Source organism: Asterias rubens, chromosome 6 (genome assembly GCF_902459465.1).
Source record: "Asterias rubens chromosome 6, eAstRub1.3, whole genome shotgun sequence".
NCBI lineage: Eukaryota > Metazoa > Echinodermata > Asteroidea > Forcipulatida > Asteriidae > Asterias > Asterias rubens.
In genome coordinates, this window is record NC_047067.1 from 15802308 (window position 1) to 15829412 (window position 27105).

Below are 27105 nucleotides of genomic sequence, written 5' to 3' on the forward strand. Positions count from 1 at the left end.
GGGGGTTTATGGGGTAAGGTTGGCTATTTCATGCAACATTGAAGCCAAAATCTGGGTTTATTTACCATTTTCTAGTCATAATGTCTCCTTGGTTTGTCAGTATAACCAACTGAGCCATTTTGTTTCAATTTAGTATGCTTTGGGTTTAGGGGATAAAGAGTTTGGGTGGTGGAAATGGAGGTGAGGTTTTCTTAAAAGACTTGAATTTGGTTTGAGAAACCAACATGCATTGTGCCTGTGGTTGGTGTATTGTGTTGTGTATGTATCAACTGTTGTAGTTTAATTAACCTGTACTCTAGTTAAGTATTTGAATCCTGCAAAGTGTGTTTACTTGAAACATTCTCATATTTATTTTGAGAAATATATTCAACTAGCATATGGGCAACTTTTAACATACAATTGAAACTACATGTATAAACCTCATACTGTTTTCACAAAATCATGTGCAGCCGTGTAGTTTATTTCAGTTTTGTTCTAATTATATTACAACATTAAACAACTTTCCAACCAGTAGACCTATTGTTTCTTCCTTTTAAAGATTTTGGGGGTCAATTTTGCCCTTCTGGTGCGTCTTCTTGGCATGGTTATCCTGTGATATTTGATTCTTTCTTTTTATAGTTTTATGCTCACTGTCTTTTCCTGTCTTGAAGTAAAAACGTCCGATAATGTTTCAAGTCCATTACCTGTCATAACCAATAGCATTGAACAATCTCATATTTACCTCTAAAATAAAGAATGTCATTATTAAATGTACTGAGCTAGTTGTACTCTGAAAGGAAATAAATAAAATATAGGAAAAATTACACAAAATAAAACCTAGGTGATATGGTGTATTTTTCTTTTGATGTTTTGTTAGCACTGTTGTATTTAGTGGCCTACAGTATATACAGGTATTTACCTGTGCAGGCTGAGCTAGTAGTTCGGAGTCTGTTGGAGTCCAACCAGGTACACACAACTGGCAAACACACCTCTTTGTTAAGGCACTTGATACCTTTGGTAATTGTCAAAGACCAGTATTTTCATTTGGTTTATCCTAACACATGCACAGAATAACAAACTTGTGAACATTTTGACTCGGTTGGTTTGAAGTTGCAAGAGAGTAATGTCAGATAAAACATGTCCTTCTTTCTAAAGTCTTTAAATATTGCTTGGCACTTTTCAACATATGTAAATGACATGGTACTTAATTGTTTGGCTAGTACCTTGTTAATGGTAATTATCAAAAATAATTATTAGCATAAAACCTTACTTGGTAACGAGTAATGGGGAGAGGTTGGTAGTATAAAATGGTGTGAGAATTTGCTCCCTCTGAAATGACGTAGTTTTCGAGAAAGAAGTCATCCACGAATTTGATTTCGAGACCTCAGAATTTGAATTTGAGGTCACGAAATCAAGCATCCAAATGCACGCAACTTCGTGTGACAAGGGTGTTTTTTCTTTCATTATTATCTTGTAACTTTGACGACCAATTGAGCTCAAATTTTCACAGGTTTGTTATTTTATGCATATGTTGAGATATGCAGTCAGGAGACTGGTCTTTGACAATTACCAATAGTGTCCAATGTCTTTGCAAATGTGAGTATGGTCTAGCTACCTTACCAGGGCAAAATTTCATAGAATTGTAGGTGCGTTTATATGCAGAAAGGATGCGACTTAGCAAATGGGAGGAAGTATGGTATTTGGCCGGTAACTTTATTCTACTTAACACATTGTTGTTCAGCAACCTTTTGAGCTTAAAAATAAAAAGCTGCTCTGTGAAATTAAGCCCACAATGACATGACCAAATCACCAAAGCCTACAACAGCCTAGACTTGATGACAAGTCGTTAGGCGCTGCCTATTTGTCTGCCTTTCATGCAACAGTCACAGTGCGATGTTACACATGCAACAGTTGTAGGAATTGCGACTGACTCACACACACATACTGGGATCGAGGGTGTGTGTATCGTCCCCGCAGCTACACCGTGCTGTAACTACACACCGCGCTTAACAATTACGGTCTTGACTTCAAGACTAACAACAGCCTGGGAGAAAGTTTTCTCTAATTTTTCTCAATGGCTCTAGTGTAGAAGGAGGCCCGGTTGCAAGTAAGTTTCTGTAGTATGAAATTATTGGCATCCTAAGTAAAACATTTTCCTGATTTTTCCAAGGATTTACTTTTTGAATCGATTTAAAAGCAGCACTCCATTGGCAATTATGGGGCTTCGTGTGTACAAAAAAACAAAATTGTGTGCGGCCCCCCCCCCCAAAAAAAAAAAGTAGGGACTTTTCGTTTTCTACGACGGGTAAGATGACATTTGGCGTCATCTGCGCATGCGTCGGCTTTGAGGACGCGACGGTCGTCCCTCAATTTCTACGACAGTACTGCTTTGAATGAATCTAAAACGACAACGAACGTTTAGCTGAACATTAATAACAAATGAAATAAAGCCCCATTCAGACTAGACTTTTGGACAAGTCGTAAAATCGGCCCCACGCGCTGAGATAGTGGTCTCGCGAGATCACTGCTCTCGCGCGAACTGATGGCTCCCCGATTTCGACTCCTCAACGACTGGTACAAGCTGACAGCGGTACGTATTTCATGTATTCCAAGTACTCAAGTAAAAACGCGGTATACCTTCACTGTTGCCGCGGAGACAATCGTGCAGACGAGTCCATTTTTATAAGAGGGTAAAAATAGTTTCTAATACTGTAAAGCTTGAACCGGAGGGCATCTGTGAATCTTTTTTATTTTGATTCAACTACTTTATTAGTTGATTAGGGCCTAACTTTACAAAGTCATTTTCAAATGCATTACTATTTATCTGTTTAATATCCGTGAGCTGCCTCATGCAAATAAATAATGCCCACGATCAATGGTAATGGTCCAATGCAGTCCTTTAACCCGATGTGTTCTGCTCGGACTGTGTATAAATTAAACTTGCTATAAGTCCCTAGACAGTACGTTACGTCAAATTACCAATCAAAATGTGTTTTAAATATGACACCTGGACAAGTTGCAACATAAAATATAGTTTGTATTACTACCAGTCCCAAAATTCATTATTTATTTACAGACAAATGTTTTTTTATTTTAAGTTTTCATCTAAAAAGCGATTTTGAAAACCATGGTCGACATGTGGAAGTTTGATATGTGAGTCTTGTGGACAAGTTTCACAGGGCAGTCGTGTGCGGATCGCAGAGATTCCGGAAAATTTTCAGTAACTCTTTTCAGATGTCGATGTATATGCTCTATGGTTTGATAGCATATACATGTTGAATATTCATTAATTTAACGACATCGACCAATCAGATGCGTCCGTAAGATTTCGGCTGAAGTGCCCATAGGCTGTGCACAAACTGCTGTCAGCTTGTCCAAGTCGTTAATGAGGAGTCCAAATCGGGGAGCCATCAGTTCGCGCGAGAGCAGTGATCTCGCGAGACCACTATCTCAGCGCGTGGGGCCGATTTAACGACTTGTCCACAAGTCTATATTCAGACCGGTGCGCAGTGACTGAACCGTCGCAGAACCATCCGTCAAATAGAAATCGAGCTCCCGGAGGTTTGACAACCTTTATCGATTGTGGCGTGCACAGTATATCGGCGTACGTGCGACAAAGGAGATCGAACATCTTGGGTACGAAACGCTGTACTGGCTTTGGAAACCTGACACCAACTACACGGGCATAACAAATCTGACGAATACGTCATAGGAACAGCACAATCTGATTGGTTGGTACTCTTCATGCCGAATTTTGAAAGGACACACAAGACGTCCCCGTCGACCATCGACGTTTTTCTTTGCGATGACAGGTAAGTTTTTAGCAAAAATTCCTTTATTTTGAAACAATTTCTTCTTATTGTGTAGTAATACTATATCCCATGACAAAATCATATACGCTGTGACATTATTTTTGTAGTATATTTAGCATATACTTAGCGCGATTGATTAGATTTTAATTTAAGAACGTACGGCGGACAATCAGATTCAGAATCAGCAGAGGCCGTTTTATTTTTAAAACTTAGTGCATCTACTTTTTTGGAATGGAAGAAATTTATGGGTAAGCAAATGGAAAAGTTTCCGTATGGGGAAAAGTTTCCGTATGACGCCACCACTTTTTCATTCGATATGAAATAATATAGTATCTAATTTACCTCAATGATTGATAATGATATATCCCTTTTTGTTTGTAAAAATGAGTGAAAAAGTGGTGGCGCCGTACGGAAAGTTATCCAAATAAAATAATATAATGTAGTATCTAATGTACCTGATTGATATATCCCTTTTTGTAAAAATTAGTGAAAAAGTGGTGGCGCCATACGGAACTTGAAAGTTATCTGGTTGGCATGGTTGGTGGATAAGCCTATTCGCTATTGCAGCTGCGCATGTCCGTTACTGCTGACAACGCAATTTGTTTATCTCCTACTTGACCTTTTTACAATAAACCCGGGTATTGTCAAAAGGTCACGGGAGATAAACAAATTGCGTTGTCAGCAGTAACGGACATGCGCAGTTGTAATAGTGAATCGGCTTATTGATGACTCGATAAATATATCAATTTTAATAGGATTTTAAAAAGTGCTTTTGTTTCTTTGCAAATATTCATGCACCAAAACATGTTTTGAGTACATACATAATGAACTGTGGGTGTCCTTTTTAAAAGTTAAATAAAAACTAACCCGCAATGTTGATGAAATAAATGAGTTAATTTTGAGGATCATTATTCATACAGGTTTACACTATCGATCAGGCTAATAGACCTTATGCATTGCATCATCCAGCCGCCATCTTTGAGGTCAAACGGTGACGAAACAATCAAAACGCACATAGATTGACCAATGAACAATCTCCTTTTGACCTCAATGCGGGGGCGCCGTACTGAAATGACGTCATGTGCATAAGGTCTATTGTTTATTAATTAAAAAAAATATTTCGAGAGGGTTTTGATGAAAATTTTTATGTTTTTGTACTAAAATTGAAATCTCCGAAAATGTATATTTTTGTTATTTTATTGAATCCCCGCAGTAGATTTGAAATATGTGGAAAGGTTATTTTTTTCTTTATGCAAATCACTTATTTATGTTTTATGATGTTACGGGAAACAGTCAGGGTTACGGCACACGTACGGCGTGTGCCATATCCGTTGTTAAGGAAACTCATTTTGTGGAATATGGTATGCTGTTTAGTGTAGCCTGTTCGTCGGTACGCAGAAGAATCAAAACAAAAGCACCCGCTTAGCGCGTTAGCACCGCTGAACTACTTCGTGTATGTCATGTAATCCTGACGTCATATCAATTCCATAATGAATTTGACAAAAATTTTAAAGTTTGCCCCTTTTTTGACACCGAAAAAAATGTGTTCCCCAGTTTCCCGCAGTAAAAATTAAAAAACCTAACAACTGCAAAATTCTTCAATATACTAAAAATATCCTGTTTTGTTGATTAACTGCAGAACTGTAATAAAATCTGATAAACGTAATAAATAATATGTCAGATTTGTTTCTTATTTCCCAAAACCAAACATTGCTGGTCTGAAGTGGGGGATAAGATTGTTATTTATGAAGTATTTGTGCGTCAAAGGGGGTGTGGTGTTTTACTGTCATGCCTTGTGATATCTCCGGATTATAATCTAACTAGTTCTAGTAGCCACTATTATGTCTTAGGACAAAAATGTAATTAAATTTGTTTAATATTATTTAATGAGATTTTTGATTTATTTTGCACGTCATACTAGCATCTAAATATTCAATAAAATACCAACCAATGAAAGTAATAAAAACATGAATCGCTCCAATGTCGTGCATGCATTAGCAGTGTATAAAATGGCGGACTATCTTTCGCAAAGTAAAGCTTAAACTTTTTAAGGTTTCAACACCTGATGAAGTGCAAGTGTCATTGTAAAAAGGTTGGATAGATATATTTTTTTAAATCAGTTATTTTTTATTGTAAACAATTTTCTTGTTATAATGCTACTGAAAACCCATGGCACCAGGATAATTAGAAACAAAACCCACAAACTTGCAGGTGACAGGGCCTTTTCTATTGCTGTTCCCCTTGATTATGGAATTCTTTACCCAAAACCTAACCAGAAACTCCCAACAGTATCCCAGCCTTCAAACATGCTCTCAAAATCCACCTTTTTCCCTCTTCGTAGCTGGTCGTCTTTGTCTTTGTCGTGCACATCATCTCCTTATATAAAGGAGTAAGTTGTTTACCCTGAGGGCATTACAAAATTTCATAGCTGGAGGGGTGTTTTGTTGAAAGAAATTATTGAAGAATTATAATTTTTGCATTTATTTTACCTTTTGACCAAGAAGTGTTGATGTTTTTTGACCGAAAAGGTATTTATGAATGGGAATTAAAGTGTGTTGAATCGGTTCTCAACTAGTGGTTATTATTAATCTGATGAATTGTGTGTTAACCGGGCAACTAGCCTTACCTTTTAAAGACAGGCTTGGAGACAGGCGCTTTTAAAAAGGGTCTACATGTATGTACTTTTTCCTAACACAAAACACAATGTCTACAGATTTACGTTAAACTTACACAGTTTGAAGATTATTATAGTAGAAAGCTTCCCTTGAAATTTTACTTACTGAGGTGCTGTAGTTTTTGAGAAATGAGTCAAACAAATAATTTTCGTCTCAGTTTAAGCATGTAAAAACGTACTAACCAGTTATGCGATGGTTTTGGTATTGGTTAATGGGATTTTACATGCTAAAATAGTTTTCGTCTTCCTGAGACGAAAATTATTTTGTGACTTATTTTACTCATAATTATCTCAAAAACTACACAACCTCAGTTAGTTATATTTGAAGGGAAGCTTTCAACTATCATTATCTTCAAACCCTGTTAGTTTTTTAAATGTAAATCTGTGGACATTTTGAAAAAGTTCCCGAATCCTTTAGTTTGTTAGTGGCTCTAACTACAGAAATACACTGCACAACATGTGGATGCTGGGAGGTTTAAACCCTGTCCAAGCCTTCCTTCCTGCTATGATCCATATCTACACGAACGGTGTGCACCTGACTTTTTTTAGCAAGCAGCAAGGCATCAGGAAATAGCTTGCAAAAGTTTGTCTAAGAATCACCATGTATTATTAATAATTTGTGTCAATCATTGTGTTTGTCCTACATTGTTGCCAAAAGGATCTGAAGTCTGGAAAGTAATTTTTTGTATCATTGACATTTATATCAACTATTCATACCAATGTTCTCTGTTTTTTTATAGCAATGCTACCATCAGCACTTACCATGGACGAACTACCAGGGTTCTCCCTCCACTTGATGGCGTCAGCAAAAATACTTAAATTTGAAGAGAGTTGGAACGCTAATATGAAATGGTTGGCTGATGTTTTAGAGGATGCAAAACATCAATTTGGCAGGTAAATTTAGATCACCTTTTTAGGAAACGGTTTCCTGGTTGGAGTAAAGATTTTTAACATTTTTTATTCTGCTTACAATAAAGAAGAAATCCTCAAAGTCAAAAACATTGTTTTAAAATTGGTTTCCTTATAAATTTTATGTGGATAATGATGCTTGTTATTTGAGCATGTGAGGCGAGCAGTGTGATGCATAAATGTTCTCTTTAATCATTGCTGTTCAGAAGTTCACATATTTCTGTGTCTTTTCAAATTTCTTTAAAAACAGAGAAGAGGTAGCCATCTTCCCTAAGACACCGGCTATGAAAAGGAGACGACAGCGAATCAAGAGGGTGTCTACTATACACCCAGATAATGTAGAGAATCAGCTTCCAGTCAGAAACAAGAGGTAAGTAATCAGTATGCTGAGTTTATTGCATACGTAAATTTTTTAACGTTTGGAGCTGCATTATTTCCCAAAAATGACAGATTTGTGAAGAAAATATGCTGACCAAAACCCTCCTCAGAAAACTGTTTGCTGCCATGGAGTGTGAATCTGTTGAAATGAGTGGCTTCTTGCTGGTAAGATTTGAGTTATAAAGCCTTGAAAATTGTCTGCCCCAGAAATGGACCCTGATATCCAGGACATCACTGTAGTACACAAAATGTAAGGCCCCCAGTGCTAACTGACATGCTCTTGTTTTGGTATGATTTTCAATTATTACTTTTTTGCCCTTGTAATATATTATTTAAAACAAATAAATAGCCTGAAAGTCTATTAATGTAAAGCCGGCCTACACTGCACCATATACATGTACAGGTGAGCTTTTCTACTCAATCAAATGTTCCTACCTTTTAACAAATATCACGCCTCCTAACTTTTCAATGACTGGCCAGCAGATCCAGTTTGCTGGTCATTTTGCTGGTCAGACAGATTTGTCATTAGTCCACTATTTCAAGGTTTCTTTTTAAAGTTAATCATGTGACGTGTATTTTGAACTTGTACGATGTACAAACAATCATGTCCCTGCTAGGTGATTTAACTGGCAATTGGACCACTGTTAAGAGAGAACCCTGATGTGTAGATAGACTGTACATGTATCTAATTTATTTTGTCTTTCCTGTAATTATTCTAACAGAAGCTGCAGAGCATCTATTCTGTCTAAGGATCTTCAATCCATTGCTCCAGTACGAAGGAGCGCCCGTGCCTCTCGCACAACAATCACCACACAGAACAATGTCAAACGCACGACCCGTTCAAGATCCACACGCGCCTCCAAGAAAGTCACTATGTTGGAACACCAGGGCAGCTCAGAACAGATACCAGTTGCACATTCAACCGACACAGGAAGTTGCACAGATGACACAGAGGATGCAGAGAGTGTCTCTTCAAGCAGTGAGGTCAAACCAAAGCGTTCAGAGAAGATGTCAACAAATGCTCCCATGGAAACTGATGAATGCAAAACGAAAGTAACATCTGGAGATGACGCTATTGGTGTCCTCAACTCCCCAAACCAGAAGATTTTAAAGCGTAGCTCCGGAATGAGGGCAAAACAACAAGCAAAGAAATTGAGACTAAACAGTGGAGAAGGCATCTCAACTATTTCCGATACATCTGATGATTGTGATGCTGGCAAACATCGACAGAGCATTCCCTCAAGTGGTCAATCACAACCTGACTTAGTTGGTCCTACTGAGAGTTCCCCCTCAAAACGCCCTAAACGAAAGAATGCTGCGTCTCGCTACAAAGACCATGTTAAGCGGCTCATCAACCGCCATGAGCACCTCATCTCAGAGGTGAGCGCAAGCTCGGATGAGGAATTTCAGTCCCCAAACATCCCAAAACGTACATGTAAAAATGGCAGAAAACCCAAACAAACAGCAAAGAGTGTGGAGAGGCATTTGAAATCACAAACACAAGAAAAGGAGGAAATAGTTACAGAGCAATCAAATGATAAAGCTGTCTCACAAATTAAAAAGACACATCTATCAGAAAACAACTGCCCTAAACAGTCCATCCAAACCAACAATGAAGGTGAAATAATTGAGATACAAGACAAGCCGTTTGAGACTGTATCCCAAAGCAAAAGAGGCTCATCAGTAAAAATCATGGAAAGTACATCTTACCCCCCAAAAGAGCCAGAAGTTAGCCAAGATTCAGAATTGAAACCATCCATAGATTCGATCTCTGAAGATGAAGAAGAGACGCACATGGAAGAAGATAGTCTAAATCTGCCGAGTGTTGCTAAAGATAGCCTGGAGCAGCCTCGTATTGCTAAAGATAGCATAGAGCAGCCTTGTATTGCTAAAGATAGCATAGAACAGCCTAGTGCTGCTAAATCAAGCTTAGAACAGCCTAGTATTGCTAAAGATAGCTTAGAGGAGCCTAGTATTGCTATAGATAGTCTAGAACAGCCTAGTATTGCTAAAGATAGTCTAGAACAGCCTAGTATTGTTGTTGATAGCTTGGAGCAGCATAGTATTGCTATTGATCGCTTGGAGCAGCATAGTATTGCTATTAATAGCTTGGAGCAGCATAGTATTGCTAAAGATAGCTTAGAGCCTGATCCCATCAAGGAAGAAAATGAGAAAGAGATCCAAAAGAACAATGTCAATCAAGATGACCATTTCCAGAACCAAGGCAACATGACCATAGACAGTCTCGATCAACAGAACATATCTGAGGATAGTCTGTGCCATAGTAATATCTCCCATGACAGTCTAAACCAGTCGTCTTTGCATCAAGGCTACCAGAAGAACCTTCGTCGCTCCACACGTCGTTCCTCAGCAGTGGTGAGTCATTCCAAGAAGCGTTCATCTATGTATAACCATCGTACCTCTATAAGAAAGTCAGTGCGAAAGTCTTCAAGGTGTCTTCACAGCACACGTGCAAGCACTCGATTAAGTAGACGACCTCATCTTGAGGAGTTGCCCCAGGATCCCAAGTATAGAGACAATAACAGTGATGTTGTCTTAGTGGATGCTTTCATGGAAGAGGATCCTGAGAGTGGAACCCCAGAGATGAATCCTACATGTACCACTCCATCTAGGAGGTTAGTATGTTTAGCCAGATCACTATTATATTAATGTTGGACTGATACACAACTAATTCGCTGTCGTGCTTAGAGTTGAGTTTGCTGTAATACATTGCATTGTCAGAATGTTTTAATATAAGAGTCATAATGTTTGTTTCAGAATGTCAATGCGCCATTCTTCGGACAACCAAGGAACACAGAGAATTACCCGTGCTACATCCAGGATGGCAGACCATGTTGACCTTCCAAACTCCATTGATTCAACATCATTGTCTCAGACACCTGATTCTGACAGGGAATCCCCAAGCCGGAAATCTCCTGGTGCATCTTGGTGAGTCTATTTTCAGTCCAAGTTTGAATCATTCACCTTGGAACCACCCATGGTTATTTACTTTTAAGTTATAAACCACAGGGGAACTGAAAGTATTGACAAAATAAAGGGATGGATTGCCCAGAGTGCTGGCAAGTTGAATCGGAGGTTGTTGGTTCAATTCCTGCTCTAACGCCAATTTATTTAATTTTGACAAAGCACTACTTACTTAATCATAGTATGAAATGACTTTCATACCTGTACAAGATGGGGGGGGGGGGGGTGAATAACAAGTACTTATGTTGAATGATACATTAAGGACAGTTCATACCACTTGTTTAAACGCAATCTCTAATTTGAGATATCATCATTGGTGATTCAAGACAAATTGTATTTTTTACATCAACTAGGTTTTTGATTTGTAATTGTTTGTTTGTAAATTGTTCCTACAGTTCTTCAGATGAAGATGTAATCAGCAACACACCCTCCCCGCGTTGCCCGAAAGATAAGGTAAACCAAATATAGCAAATACTTGCATGACATTGCTTCCCTAGTTCTTTTAGTTTCCTCTGTTATCTTATTTCCGGGATGTTAAATAGCAAAATGTAGATACTAAAAACACAAAACAACTCGACCTATACTTCTGCTCAAAAACAAACATTCATAATTCACAAGCGAGCATTTTTACATACATGTATCCTCAGTATTTTTGAGGGCCTTTGATCATGCCCTGCAACAAACAAGTTAAAAATTACAAAATCGAGGAGAAAAATATCTAATACTAATTTTCGAACCAAAAACTTTTGATAAATGCACAGAATGCAAAACAGGGCGTTCTCTCAATCAGAAAAAAAAATCAATGCTATTCGCAGTTGAGTATCTGCTAGTTTATCATTTAAACTTGTATCAACTTTTTATGTTTTTTGATACTCAAAGAGAATACATTTCTTGTGTCCTTTGTTTTTGTCTGATTTAGATTGTACGACCACGAGGAACCTTTTTGTCTTCTACCAAGAAAGAATCTAGCAAGTACATGAACAATCTGCATGGCATGGTATCATCCTTTATCAAGAGAAACACTCCTCAGAAACTCACAGCAACGGTAACAGCACCTAAATCGCATTTACAGTGTGCTTAAACTAAATCCCCAAAAAGTGAAGAGGGCGATTCCATGAAAAGGTGGAATTTTCTTAGAAAAATGAAATTGCTCCCAGAATTGAATTTTTATCTTTATATCATTCCAAACATGTCCAAGTGTCAGAGGATTTTTTTTTATTCTGTTCGGATATTGTTAACTGTGAACAAATTACTTTTCCAATAGTGCACTTTGGTTGGAAAAAAAGTAATGTTTTTTTATGGTTTTATCAATTTGACCTATTTTTATAGTCAGTATCAATTTTCTTTAAAAAAGTATAAATGAGAGCAAGTATGGGCAGTATTCTTTCAGAAAAAATATGTTAAATTTCAATATAACTCAATGTACACTTGTGTCAACACTTGGTTTGAGGTACTCTCAGAGAGCGTAATGCGTGTTACCAAAACACACCCTTTTAAATATAATTACTAAACAACCTGGTTTCAAATGCTGCAACTTTTTATTTTCTTCCTACTCATGTAAAAACAGTAAAAACTTAGATGAATTCTTAACCACCGCTTCACAATGAGCCTCCGAAAACTGTAACGCGTGTTACCATGTAACGCGTGTTACCAATGTAACGCGTGTTACCAAGCCCAATACACTGTATACAATGGTCAGATATATTCCTAAAATATTCCTGCCACGTTCCATGGCCTGGTACGCAAGCACAATGTGAATGAGGTGGAATTACTCTTCAACGTCCCACGGCAAAGGACATGTCGATAGAATGGGGGGGTCAAATTAACGATTATAAGCGTGGGGAGTTGTTTTTTGTGGTTAATGATTGGGATTATTTCCGTGGTGAAGTAATGCAAGTAAGTGAAGAAAATGACTTCAGTGTTTTAGGTATGCCCCCTGCTTGAAGGAATTGGAAGTTGGCAAGTTCTAAAGATGACAAAACATTTTATTTTAGGAATCATATTACAAATGAACTACAAATTTTGGGATATGTAGAGCAACTGAAAAAATAAATAGATAAAAAGGTCTATAGCTACTATTTTGCTCTTCAAATATAATGTGCAACTGATATTGGTTGATAAGTTTGAGAAATTGTAACTCAACAATTGAAATAACATCAATAATGTAGCAAGACAAATTGTAACGCGTGTTACCGTAATGCGTGTTACCTTAAATTTTGTGATATGTAGAGCAAAACGTTAAGAAAAAGGTCTATTTAATTTTTTGCTCATTAAATATGATGTGCTACTGATATTGGTTGATATTTTTTGAAGATTTGTAACTTAACAATTGGAATAACATAAACATGTAGCTTGGAAAAATTGTAACGCGTGTTACCGTAACGCGTGCTACCGACTATTTTGCAATTTACTAAAAAAGTTACACTTGGATTATTGTAATTATTTTGGTATGATAAACCTTAGCATAGTACTTGATGACAATAGAAACAAATTTGTAGTAGACTGGTTAGTTTTAGGACAAAGTTGAAATGAAGTCCGGTATTTTTTTGGTCTTTCCATTCAGCGTAACGCTTGTTACCGATATTCGCAGAGCTCTCTCAGCTAAACCAGTTGATCTTTCACTTTTGTGTGAACATGGGGATCTAGCCTAGATATTCAGGTTTTACAATACAAAAGATGAACACTGAAATCAAAGTAGTCTTGCAGCCAGAGAATGGAGAATGATGAAGGACCCTCAAAAGCGTAACGCGTGTTACCGCGGAATCGCCCAAATGTGTTCTTTTCCTTTCTACATTAAAATGTTTGATGATGGCTGATTTATCCTGGTGTCCTAGTCTGTTGTGTGGAGGATCTGGCAATAAAATTTGATTATTCCATCACAACTAGAGCCAACAGGAAAACAACTTGAAAGTGTTCAAATTGTATGTTTTTATGGTCTAGAAACAAGCTCAGAATGCATTGATTGTTTCTGATTACATACTTTTGAGTTTGTTAATTAATAGACCACACTGGTTAAATATGAAATGGTTTTGGGTTGAGACATCTTCTCTAGAAGCAGAATGTCTTGGGTTTGATTTCCATTTTGCCTTCTGCACAGTATCCATAAGGACCATGGCTAGATTAGACTCAAATCATTAGTTTCTTTTTGGTATCCAATCCAATCATAATTTGCTGCAGACCTTTCATTGGTTATTTTCAAGGCTAGCCCCTCAAAACAAATGTGACTAGCCTGCTACTTTCTTGACTACTCGTGTGACTAAATCACTGATTTATCGTTTTCAGGAGCGTCAGCGGGAAATGAAGAAACAGATATTGAGTAAACACAAACGGGAAGAGGAGATCCGACGAAAGATGGAGACTGATAAGCAGAGACAACGAGAAGAGCAGAAACGGTGAGCCAGATTTCCTGTATCATTGAAATATCAAAATAGAACAAGGCTCGATTTCACAAAGTACCAACATTCATCTTAAGATGAGTTGTCAGTATCACCATAGTGATTCAGGGTTCGAAATTAGCAGTCGCCCGGTCGCCAAATGCGAGTGAAAATTGCGGTGGGCGAGTGTAAACCCTTTCTCACTAGCCCGCCATGCGAGTCAAATAATTATTCCTTTTCACATATAAATGAGGGTTCAGTGGCAAAATCCCACAGAAAACTTTTACTAAAGCTTTTAAACTAGTAAGTTTGACAATTCTAGATACTTGCTAGATTTAATTTTGCCGTGATCGTGACTTGGAATTGCTGTCGTTCGTTTCAGAAAACACGTACAATCAATTGAAAACACGATGCACAAACCACATGGTGCCGAGTATCCTTAGGCCAAACAAAATAATATGTGTTTCCGGTTACCCGACCGACCCTAGAAAAACACGCCGACCCTACGGAATTTTATACATTTACAGACAAAATAAAATAAAACAACCCCGATCCCACTCCCCGTTTGACAAAATACCGCATGATTTTAACTTTATTATATTTGATGTTTCCTTTTTTCTAAAATGTTTTCACATTTAAAATAAAGCATTAGAAAATACACATTTTCTTACGAGAAAAGACGTCGTTGATCCATGGTTGATCAAGTACTAGTATTGCAACGACTGACGGACGACGTGTGTAGCGTGTGTTGGGAGGTCGCAGCATGCATTTACACGTGCGAGTTCGTAATGCTAGCAATCTGTTAATTGCGCTGCTCAATCTTGAGATTGCACAACAGATGTTGATTGAGCGATGTACGCCGACGAGCTGCGCTACGCCCTCGCATTTGCGTCGCCTGGAAACCCGCTAAAATTCCCACGTGACACGTCGATTCTTGTCTCAATGCGTTTATTGCCGGTTCGCGTAGATTTTACCAATAGAGGGCGTTTTATCTCACTGTATTGCGTTGTTCCAAAACGACCTCTAGCGTTCAATGTTTCTTGTATTTTGTTGCCGCACGCAAAGTAACAACTACAGGCGTAGAATCTGCTTTTGTGTTACGTGAAATTTACAGACCTCGGAACGGTTGCTTTTTGGGGTTTATTTTCTGTGTCATTTTAAGAGATTTTAGAGTCGAACTTGGACATCGTTGAATTTACATGCAAGGGCAAAAATATTTTTAACATTGGTTCCTACCCTAAGTTTTGAAGCAATAAAATAATTCAACAAAATAAAATGTGTTTTCGTCCCTACCGACCCTAATTTTTTGGCCGGTGTAATAGGAAACACATATATTATTTTGTTTGGCCTTACAGTACTTGGTCGCCCACTGGTACGTCCATGCAGTGTGCACAGCACATACACAACACACACAGTCGTCCAAAGTCCATTCTGACCAACACTCTGCATGCTGTGATTGGCCGTTTATGGCTGTTGATAATTCCATATTCATATGTTCTTCACTAGACTTCAATGCAGTACACGTTCACGAACGGAGTAAATAATTGCCGCACGTTGTGCATAATGCCTGTAGACTGTGCACAATGAACAGCCTTGGAGGAATTCCAATAACATGGACAACTTTTGCCAACAGAGGGCGTTGCGGGCAAAGTTCATTGAATTATTTCTCGATGTGTGTTGTTGACTGATCGTTGATTCATGAAGATTTTGTTGCAAACGGAGTTCAAAACATGTTCAAATCAACCGACCCCCTAACCATGAAGTCATTAAAGTTGTTGTTGATGGAAAAGGGATAAAGGGAAAAGGGATAGTTTAAGGTAAAAATTCAGACATAAAATCCTCCAAAAAAGCAATTTTAAGGGCTTCATTTTCGTGTTTTTTTTTGTTTTTTTCTTTTTAAAAATTTTATCTATAAATACATGCGGGCTAGTCAAAAAACCTGTTGACTCTCCCGACGGGCAATTGAAAAAAATAGTTAAGGGAAACCCCTGTGATTTGTATTGTGACATCACACTTTGCTTTACAGTTCAGGGCTCGAATTTGGGGAAAAAATCCACAAGACCGCAGGGCTTGTTGCTCAGAATTTTTACTGGACCGGAAGATTTTTTACAAGATCAAAATTTTATTAGGAAAAAAAAAGTTAACACGATAAAACAGCATGTAGGCCTTTTCATCCCTTAGGAGGCTTCTTTTTTGCTGTGAAACCCAATCAATAAAGTTCCATATACCTACTTCACGTCATTCTCGCCGCCTCAAAAAAAAAAATCCGATTTGACAGGCAAATCACCAACAAAACACTGCAACGTGCAGCATTCATAAAAAGATCGTCGTAAAAATATTGACCAAAAATTTGACAGCAGTAGTCAGAAGCTCATCACTGTTGGTAGCCATACTTAGCAAGACGTTTGGCAACAAGACCTTACTTTTAATCCATGCAACATAGGGATGTGTGGTATTGCAACCAGACCTTCTTAATGCAAATTCAACACTCCTTTGTAAGGTATCAGACTTTACACATGGTCAGTGGTAAACAAACATCGCTGTACTAAGGTGTGCCGCCGCGCCGGGTACCAACACATCACTCCCTCGTCCCCACTCGCTCACTCCCTGGGTGCATAAACATAAATGGTTTGAGACTAGATGTACAAGGTGTGGGCATGAGTAAACTGAATGAAAAACTTGTATGCAGCCTGATGCCAGTGAAAAAAGGACGGATTGACGTTCCGCAGGCGTGCTCAGAACACTGATTTGACGACAAGCAAAACAAAAACTTTTATTTTAAATGAGATTGAAATACATTTTTTAATGAAAGATAATATATTTCATATAATTATTTGTTATAGTAACTAAATTAGTATGCATAAAAAACACAAGACCGCCGGACTTGTTCGGCATAAAGTTTACTGGACCGAAGCTAAAATCACTGGCCTCGTGCCTGCGGTCCAGCGTGAAATTCGAGCCCTGCAGTTAAAATTGCTTCACACTTAAGATCAATCTCAGCTCTTTATAAAATAAATGAAAACTAATCATCATTCCACACTCACTTTCATTTGGATTAGTTAACATTGATATTGAGAAGGAAAATTAGGATTTGTGATTCTTGCCTTATTTGCACCATAGTAAAGGTTTCATGTGCAAAAAGAATGGAATGGAGTGAGGTTAGCACTTGAGAGTATCAATATTTTGACAGTCAATATTTAATGAATCTGAAGATACACTTTTATCTGAAAACTTCATGAGTACTTAATATATAATATAATATCGAAGTCTTATATAGCGCATGTATCTACCAAACAAGGTACTCAAGGCGCTGAGTGTATACAAACTTTCAGAAAGATAGGTTATTGCAGTGATGAATTCTGAGACCCAATTATTTAGCACCTTATAAGGGTTTACAAGGTGCTACGGCGCATTAAGCAGCCACAACCAGGAACACCGGGGCGAACCCCTTCTCTTTTCAATAAGTGCACTGGGTTCTTTTACATGCGTTACACAGCACATGGGACCAACGGCTTTACGTCCCATCCGAAGGACGAAGCAATGGTTAAGTGTCTTGCTCAAGGACACAGTGTCACGGCTGGGGATTCAAACCCACACTCTGCTGATCAGAAACACCAGAGTTTGAATTCGGTGATCTTAACCGCTCGGCCACGACACTTCCACAACTTTAATTAAACTGAGAAGCATCTTTTTTATCCCAGCTTTATTATTCATGTTTAATTCTTCATACATCTTGATATATTGTATATATAATTTATTATTTTTTTACAACTGGTTACAGGAAGCGGGATGAACGCATCCGGAAGGTTACAGAAGCCCGGGAGCGCCGCGTGGCTCTGCAAGAGCAGAAACGACAAGAGCTTGAGATCAAACAGCAGCAGTTGACTAAAATGTCTTCCAAGCAGAGAGAGGATAAGAAACAAGAGGAGATCATTAGAAGACAGATGCAAATAAAGAAAAAGGCTGAGGCTGAAGAGAGACGTAGACAAGAGGAAGAAGCTAGACTCCTTAAGATACAAGAACAGGTGAATAACTCAATTGAAGAATATCAACATCTCTAAAGTTCAGAAGGTGTTGTGGGCTGTCATGGCCGTAGTACTTCATTGCTTTAAATATAATTTAAAATAACAAACATGATGCAATAGCATGCACAGTCACAATTTTTACAAAAGGATACAAAAAGTAGTCTTTGAGTTAATAGTACACTTTGATCACGAGGTTCAATTTCTGGTGTCCAGAGGATAAAAAAGAAAGGCTGAATAGTTATCTTAGTTTATTAAAGACAATGGACACTATTGGTAATTGTCAAAGACTAGTCTTCACAGTTTGTGTATCTCAACATATGCATAAATCAACAAACCTGTGAAAGTTTGAGCTCAATCGGTCGCCGATGTTGCGAGATATTAATGAAAGAAAAAACACCCTTGTCACACGTAGTTGTGTGCTTTCAGATGCTTGATTTCGAGACCTCAAATTATAAATCTGAGGTCTCGAAGTCAAATTCATGGAAAAATACTTCTTTTTCAAAAAATGCGTCACTTCAGAGGGAGTTGCTCCTCACAATGTTTTATACTACCAACCTCTCCCCATTACTCGTCACCAAGTATGGTTTTGTGCTAATAATAATTTTGAGTAATTACCAATAGTGTCCACTGCCTTTAAACTGTCTAGATTCTGATATCATCAGAGCAAGCAGCTTGTTTGAAATGACAGTCTAGGTTAGTATGGCATGAGTCAAGGCTTAGTAAAGTGACTTGAAGATGGTTGAAGTCCCAAGATCCTGCCAGCTTTGCTTGTTTTCAATACTCTCTGGCTCTACTTCGGAATCTCGTGCCATCAAGTCGACTTTATAAGGCAAATTCAAGATTCATGGTTTCTTTCATTCTAGTATGTCTATCTGGAAGTATCGATAAGCACTATTAATCATTTCATGGTATTTTGGCTTGCATTTCAAAGTATACCTTGCCACTTTTTGTTCTTTAGCAGCTCTATGAAATTGGTTCAGGAGAATGTGGCTTGGTATTGCATAGTACAGGGATGCCAGTTTTCCGGCTATTGCCGGAATTCCGGCTTTTTCAAATTTTCCGGCGCTGTGTTTCATCGGGCCGGAGAAAAAAAACAAAAAAACTTTTCCGGAGCTCCGTATTTCATCTGGCCGGAGAAAATATATTTTATTGAAAACAGATTTCCGTTGTTCCGTTTTTCATCTGGCCGGAGAAAATGTAAGTTTTGAAAAAGATTTCCGGCGCTTTGTATTTCATTTGGCCGGAGAATCCATTATGTTGCTGCCGTCAACTCGCTGTCAACTAGCCAACTCAACCACTTCCAAGATGGCAGGTATGAACTAGTCTTGACCTAACGTCTTGACCTAACGCCTAACGACCAACTAACATAAATTACACATGCAGTACCAATCATTCACGGCTTGTGGCAAGACTATTCCAAATGCAGGAAAGCGCCCTCTGTTGTCCATTTTGCACAAGCCTGTGAAAAGAAAGATGGCGACAGATGGCGACCGACGGCTTTGTAGCACAGAGATACTTTTTTCACGATCAAAAACAAAATTCTTACAATCGAAATGTAGCCTAGAACTTTTCAAATTCTCTTTTAGCTTATAGCAGACATGCCAACCTCTGGGATCACAAAACTGTATTCTGAAACCCCAAAACCTGTATTTTGCATCAAAAGCCTGTATTTTTTTTTTAAACACACGTAAACGTAGTTTTAAGCCCCCAGACAGGCAAAATAGAGAAGGTGTGAAGGCCATTTAGTTATCAAACAGCCTAATTTAACCAGTTAATTAAAACTTGAAGAAAAATAAATAAAAATAAAAATAAAATAAAAATAAAATAAAATAATATAAAAAATTAAAAAATTTGGTGGTTAATCCAATGGAACAGGTTTTATATGAAAAAAAGATATTGATAAATCATATCTTAAAGACATTGATTAATCATATCCTATTTCATATATATAAACCCTTGTCAATTAATTAAATATCATTTTCTTTGTCAAAAGAAGACAAGTACAAAACAAAACCAATTTAATTTTAATGAAGAAGACCAAAAAAAACCCAAATCATCCCAAAAAGTTTCGTTTGTTGTATTTGGGGGCATAGTTCTTCAATTCATCTTATAAAAATCTCGCTTCAGGCGCTCTATATCTGTTGTGTCTTTATTTTGGCCAAAAATTCTTTTGCAAACTCGATTCGTCCGTTCACAAAACGACCGATACCATATAAGGGCATTTGACAACACTGGTTCCCTGTGAAATCGGGACGTCAGATAAATTGGAATCTCCATTGTGCTCGCTCTATGTGTGGTGAAAGTTGAATAAGGAATACCCCCGTGGAATAAAAGAGTTCACTGGATAATCATTATCAGCCGTAAGTAGTCGGCCATAAACTCTGTGTCAAACAAATATTGAACTTGAGTTAAAAAAGGGCACGACGGCCAACTGGGATAAAATTGTATTTTTGCAGTGGCGATGCTCAAAACCGTATTGTTTTTGCAAAACCCGTATAACCGTTATTTTTTACAAAAAAAACGTACGAAATACGGGAAAAACGTACTAGTTGGCATGTCTGTTATACTATATAGTTTTATGCATCTTTTGTGGATTTTAAATTTATTTTGGAGGAGTTAACGGCGAGTTGGCGTCACCAAGCTAGATGACAGTGAGTTGAATTGGACCCTCCCAATAATGTGCGTTGCTGATACCGATCGAAAAATTTAACTGCAAAAGAAGTTTTATATTCAACTGATCCTCACATTAATATGAACCCATCAACATTTTTTGTTTATTAATTTTGGTTTTTTTACCCATACACCGATGTGTGTTAGCACTGTATACTCAGTACTTTCCCGAGTCCTGTGAAAAAATATCACAGGCATGTTACTCGGGTGGGATTCGAACCCACGACCCTTGCAATTCTAGAGCAGTGTCTTACCAACTAGACTACCGAGGTTGCCCGGTAGCTAGAGGCAGTTCGAATCCTATGTTTTGGCAGCGGGTACCGCAACTATATAATAGATGTTAAATTTGCATCGGGGATAAAGATTATTAATTTTTTTTTTTTTTTACCCATACACCGATGTGTGTTAGCACTGTATACTCAGTACTTTCCCGAGTCCTGTGAAAAAATATCACAGGCATGTTACTCGGGTGGGATTCGAACCCACGACCCTTGCAATTCTAGAGCAGTGTCTTACCAACTAGACTACCGAGGTTGCCCGGTAGCTAGAGGCAGTTCGAATCCTATGTTTGGCAGCGGGTACCGCAACTATATAATAGATGTTAAATTTGCATCGGGGATAAAGATTATTAATTTTGGTTTTTTTACCCATACACCGATGTGTGTTAGCACTGTATACTCAGTACTTTCCCGAGTCCTGTGAAAAAATATCACAGGCATGTTACTCGGGTGGGATTCGAACCCACGACCCTTGCAATTCTAGAGCAGTGTCTTACCAACTAGACTACCGAGGTTGCCCGGTAGCTAGAGGCAGTTCGAATCCTATGTTTTGGCAGCGGGTACCGCAACTATATAATAGATGTTAAATTTGCATCGGGGATAAAGATTATTAATTTTGGTTTTTTTACCCATACACCGATGTTTTTATTTTTTGTTTACGTTTTGAAATTTGTGATATTATACAAATGGAAAATTCAAGACTAAAATCAGACTATGCCTGCCTTTTTGGCAAGGGGGGGGGGGAGGATGGTCAGAATTTTCTTTTTCTTTATGTTTTATTAAAAAAGTGCTGTTATGTTTTTTATAGTTTTTTGGTCTGGGGGGGGGGGGCGGTGACCCCTTTTCCTTCAAAAAAAATTTCAGGCTCTGAAGGAAAGAGCCACTGGCATCCCTGATAGTAGCTTTATTGAAACTTCATTGTAAAGATTGTTTGCTGTTTGTTTTCCTTTTTCCAGGAAGAGGAGCAGAAGCGTCATCGTGAGATGATTCTTCGGAAGAAAGAATATGAGGAGCAGGAGAGACAGCGTCGTATAGATGAGGCAAGACGCCTTCAGGAGCAACGTCGTGCTGATACGCAGAAACAGAGGCAAGAAGAGCAACAAAGAAGACTTGAACAAGACCTAGCCAAGGAACGAGAAATGCAACTTCTCAAAGAAGAGAGGTTAGTATTCTATTGCTGTAATGAAGTGATACGGCCCTCCTCAAACAAATGGGCCTTATCACTTCATTGAAAATAATCATTTATATTAGTAATACCCAAATTTAACATAGATGCTAAAAGTACTTACAACTACTGTTAGATGTTTTTGAAACTATGATTGATCTTAATGGGACGAAAGTTCATGAAAAGCATTTGCAACCGTTTGTTATAAAATGCACATGGTTAGAAAGATGTTTTGAGAATACAATATAATGATCCTCACAAATATGCCTCGAAATTGCATGGTTTTCCAACATCGTGAACTAACACGGCACGCAAATTTTTGGATTCAAACGACACAATTTTGAGGCATATCAAACTATTGCAGTACATCTTATTACAAAAAAATGAACCAGCTCTTTTTAATACTATTATGGATATTATTCAAATGGGGGTCTTTTGGGATGCTAGGTGGCAGCAGACTAACCAGGTAACTCCATTGTTCTCTGTGATGCACTCGGGCTCAAAAATACGTAAACAATGGTAATGGGAGACTTTCCAACGCTAGGTGGCAGCAGACTTACCGGGTAAATTTCCATTGTTTACATAGTTCTAAACATACGCATAATTCTGGGAACAATGGCTTTACCCGGTAAATCTGCCGCCACCTATCGTCACAGAAAGTCTCCTATTCTACCAGTAAGTCTGCTGCCACCTAGCATTCCAAAGTCTCACATTGATAAAAACAAGTATAAGCAGTTTATGTTATGTCAAGTGGCCTTCACATTACTAAAACATCTTAAAGTTATCATCAAAGCCCCAATTCGGGTTTCTCAATCTAGAAAGGGGGAGATGTGATTATTAATATCAACTTTGGCAAGTTATTGAGCTGTGCAATGATTAGTCTTATTCAAGTTATATAAATGATGAAACTATTACATTGTGCTGCAGGGAGCAAGAAAGAAAAGCAGAGATGGAGCTGAAGAGGGAGATTGAAAGACGAGCCAGGGAAGAAGCATTGGAAAATGAACGTCGTTTAGAAGCAGCAAGAATAGCTCGAGAGAAAGAGAGACTAAAGGTATACTTCATTGTTCAAATGCATTTCTTATGACAACAATTTACAACCCTGAGAAGACCTCAAGTCTTTGCTGATTGTATGTAAAAGCCAAGTCCATTTATGTTTTACTTTTCCTGCATAAATCATTAAAGTTAAACTAAATCATTGCAACTCTTATGGGTTCCTGGTAGTCAGTAACCAAGTTCATTGCTTTAACAACTGAAGGAAACAAACTCAGCCACTTTAACGGGTCCCAACGCTCACAAACAGGTGAGACATGCACAATCTATACCAGGCTTTATAGTTGTGTACTGTATTATTTCAAAACAAGCGCGCAAGCACTTGGAACATGCATATATGGACAGTTGTATTGTTTTGTGAAACAACACATTTTTTGGTTTGAATACTAAATTGAATATGTTGTACTCACAGGAACAGCGACATTTAGTGGACATGATGCAAGCAGAGCGTAAACGTCTAGAGTGTGAGCAGGAACGTGAGCGAGCAGAGCATGAGCGATTGAAGGCATCCATCTTAAAGCACAACACCAGTGCCTGTCTGAATACTACTGTCACTAAAGACACATCAGTATTGGAGGGATCTCCATCTTCCTATAACATGACTCCACAGAGGTAGGGCCTAACAGCAATAGTGTTGGCCTCATTTTGTTTTCACTGCAATTCAATTGTTGATCACAATTGAATTGAATTGCAGTGAAAACAAAATGAGGCCAAATAGAAATATTGTTTATGGTGAATAAGGCGCTCAAACTGGCAGGAAAAAAGGCAAGGGAAGCCATTTGGTTTTAAAGACACTGGACACTATTGGTAATTGCCAAAGACCAGTCTTCCCACTTGGTGTATCTCAATATATGCATAAAATATTAAACCTGTGAAAATTTGAGCTCAACTGGTCACCGAAGTTGCGAGATAATAATGAAAGAAAAAACACCCTTGTCACACGGAGTTGTGTGCCTTCAGATGCTTGATTTCGAGACCTCAAGTTCTAAATCTGAGGTCTCGAAATCCAATTTGTGGAAAATTACCTCTTTCTCAAAAACTACTCCACTTCAGAGGGAGCTGTTTCTCATAATGTTTTATTCTACCAACCTCTCCCAATTACTCGTTACCAAGTAAGGTTTTGTGATAATAATTATTTTGAGTAATTACCAATAGTGTCCACTGCCTTTAAAGCCATTAAACACTTTCGGTACAGAAAAAAAATCAAAAGCTCACAGATTTACAAATAATTTACAGGGTTTACAGAAGGTAATGGTAAAAGACTTATCTTGAAATTTTATTCCGTGCAATACTTTACTTTTTGAGAAAACATGAAAACAATATCAATTCTCGATAGCGAGAATTACGGATTTATTTTAAACACATGTCATGACACGGCGAAACGTGGGGAAACAAGGGTGGGTTTTCCCGTGTTTTTCTCCCGACTCCGATGACCGATTGAGCCTTAATTTTCACAGGTTTGTTATTTTATATAAAAGTTGTGGTACACGAAGTGTGGGCCTTGGACAAAACTGTTTACCGAAAGTGTCCAATGGCTTTAAACAAGAAGATAAGTGCAGAAAACTGTTGTATTTAATTTGGTTTTCTTTATTCCTGTGTTCAAGTTCTTTGTTCTGAGCACATACAGCTTTGTATGCTTGAATACATCAATGTCTATTTCTGCACAGATTGTTTGCTGTATTACTTAATTGTTGTCAATCTTTTGTACCCTCATCTAGAGTTGTAATACCTTCAACAGCAGAGAATTACAACATCGATGATTTACACAGTGGAGACTCAACAGATGAAGAGGATGCTCCAAGGAAAAACATTCCCTCATGGGCGCAAGGTTGGTTGCTTTTTTACATGGTTGTTATAAGTATTCTTTTTTTTTGAGAAAATAGAAATAGCTGTTGCAAACAACTTACCAACCAAATGGACCGAGGGTATAAATGCAAAAAATAGTTAATGGCCTGACATTCCGACCCTAGCAGAGTCTTTCTCGAAGGCTGAAAAAGTTTATTCTTTTTTTTTGTAATAATTATATAATATGAGATGGCTTTGAGGGGGATACAAGAATATATTGCACACGCTATGACAATATTGCACGAGTCTAAGACGAGTGCAATATTGTCACCCGAGTAACATGCCTGTGATATTTGTTCACAGGACTCGGGGAAAGTACTGAGTATACAGTGCTAACACATCAGTGTATGGGTAAAAACAAAAACTATTATTCTTTATCCCCGATGCAAATTTAACATCTATTATATTATTATTATTATTATTTCATTTTATCACAGCATGCAAAAGAAAGATCTCATTTTCCTTTGTGCCGGTAACTCCTCGAGCCGGGCTACGTCCCGTAGCCTAAGATCTCAAGGGTCTTTCTCAGGATCCTCGCTGTTCCCAAAAGCGCTGCCTTCTGTAATAGATCTACCCTCACATTTGTCCCTATTTCATCTAGATGTTTCCCCAGTGCTTTGGGAATGGTGCCAAGTGCTCCAACCACCACGGGGACTACTTTTACCTTTACCTGCCAAATCTTACGAAGTTCCCTGGCCAGGTCCTGGTACTTCTCGATCTTTTCCATCTCCTTCGAAGCTACCCTTATATCACCTGGCACCGCTATGTCAATGAGATGACACATCTTCTTCGTCTTATCTAATAGCACAACATCCGGACGCCTATGTTGTATAACATGATCGGTCTGAATGTTAAAGTCCCATAGGATCTTGACCTGGTCGTTCTCTACAACTTTCTCCGGAACATGGTCGTACCATTTCGCAAGTACTTTGACACCATACTTCTTACACAGATCCCAGTGAATCACCTTGGCCAGCTTGTCATGTCTTCCTTTGTACTCCGTCTGGGCCATCTTACTGCATTCGCTAACAATATGAAATACAGTCTCCTCTGCTTTATTGCACATTCTACACATAGGAGAGACGTTTGCTTTCTCTATCCTTGCCTTCATTACATTTGTCCTTAGAGACTGGTCTTGCGCCGCAGTAATCAAGCCCTCTGTTTCCTTCTTTAGTTCTCCACTCTTTAACCAATTCCATGACTTGCTGCTGGCCACTTCCTCAGTACACCTCAAGAACCGGCCATGAAGTGGTTTGTTCCTCCAATCTTGATGTCTTTCCTCCTTCCTTTCCCTCTTGTACTCTTTCGGCCCCACTTCGTCTGCCCTCGTGTACCTTTGTGCAACTTTCAACAAGCTCTCCTCGGTCCTCCTGACATGACAATGCAAGCTTCTGCACTCGATGTTAACACTGTCCGCCACGCTAAGCAACCCCCTTCCGCCCTCTGACCTCGGAAGATAGAGTCTACTAACATTTGACCGCGGGTGTAGCATGCGATGCATGGTCATTAGTTTTCTTGTCCTCCTGTCAGTGACATCTAGATCTTCCTTAGTCCACTCGACAATACCCGCACTGTACCTCATCAAAGACACGGCCCATGTGTTAATCGCCTTAATCATGTTCCCCCCGTTTAGTTTAGACTTCAAACATTTCTTTACACGCCTGATGTATTCTGCCTTCAGCCTTACCTTTGATTCCTTGTGAAGGACATGGTCCGATTCAAGTACACCAAGATACCGATAACTCTCCTCCTCACCCAAAGCCCTCAACTGTGCACCATCTGGCAGAGCAATGCCATCGGAATGTACCCTCTTCCCCCTCTTCATGGTCATTGAAGCACATTTCTCCAGACCGAACTGCATCCCAATGTCATCACTGAAAATCCTGACGGTCTGCACCAAAGAGTCGATCTCGGCCTCATTCTTCGCAAACAACTTCAAATCGTCCATAAAAAGCAGA

The 27105-nt window shown here is 38.5% G+C and overlaps 1 protein-coding gene across 1 annotated transcript in view; it reads left to right on the plus strand.

Annotated features, from left to right (window-relative positions):
• The first annotated feature begins 3483 nt into the window (after positions 1–3483).
• Positions 3484–27105, plus strand: part of LOC117291546 (inner centromere protein-like) — a 28395-nt gene continuing 4773 nt past the window's right edge. The window contains exons 1-13 of the mRNA XM_033773337.1: positions 3484–3791; positions 7206–7359; positions 7625–7744; positions 8475–10388; positions 10531–10701; positions 11133–11190; positions 11657–11782; positions 14020–14129; positions 17893–18136; positions 22041–22246; positions 23177–23303; positions 23715–23914; positions 25021–25130. Of these exons, the coding sequence (XP_033629228.1) occupies positions 3785–3791; positions 7206–7359; positions 7625–7744; positions 8475–10388; positions 10531–10701; positions 11133–11190; positions 11657–11782; positions 14020–14129; positions 17893–18136; positions 22041–22246; positions 23177–23303; positions 23715–23914; positions 25021–25130 (3547 nt within the window). The 5' untranslated portion in view covers positions 3484–3784. The remainder of the gene's footprint in view (positions 3792–7205; positions 7360–7624; positions 7745–8474; positions 10389–10530; positions 10702–11132; positions 11191–11656; positions 11783–14019; positions 14130–17892; positions 18137–22040; positions 22247–23176; positions 23304–23714; positions 23915–25020; positions 25131–27105) is intronic.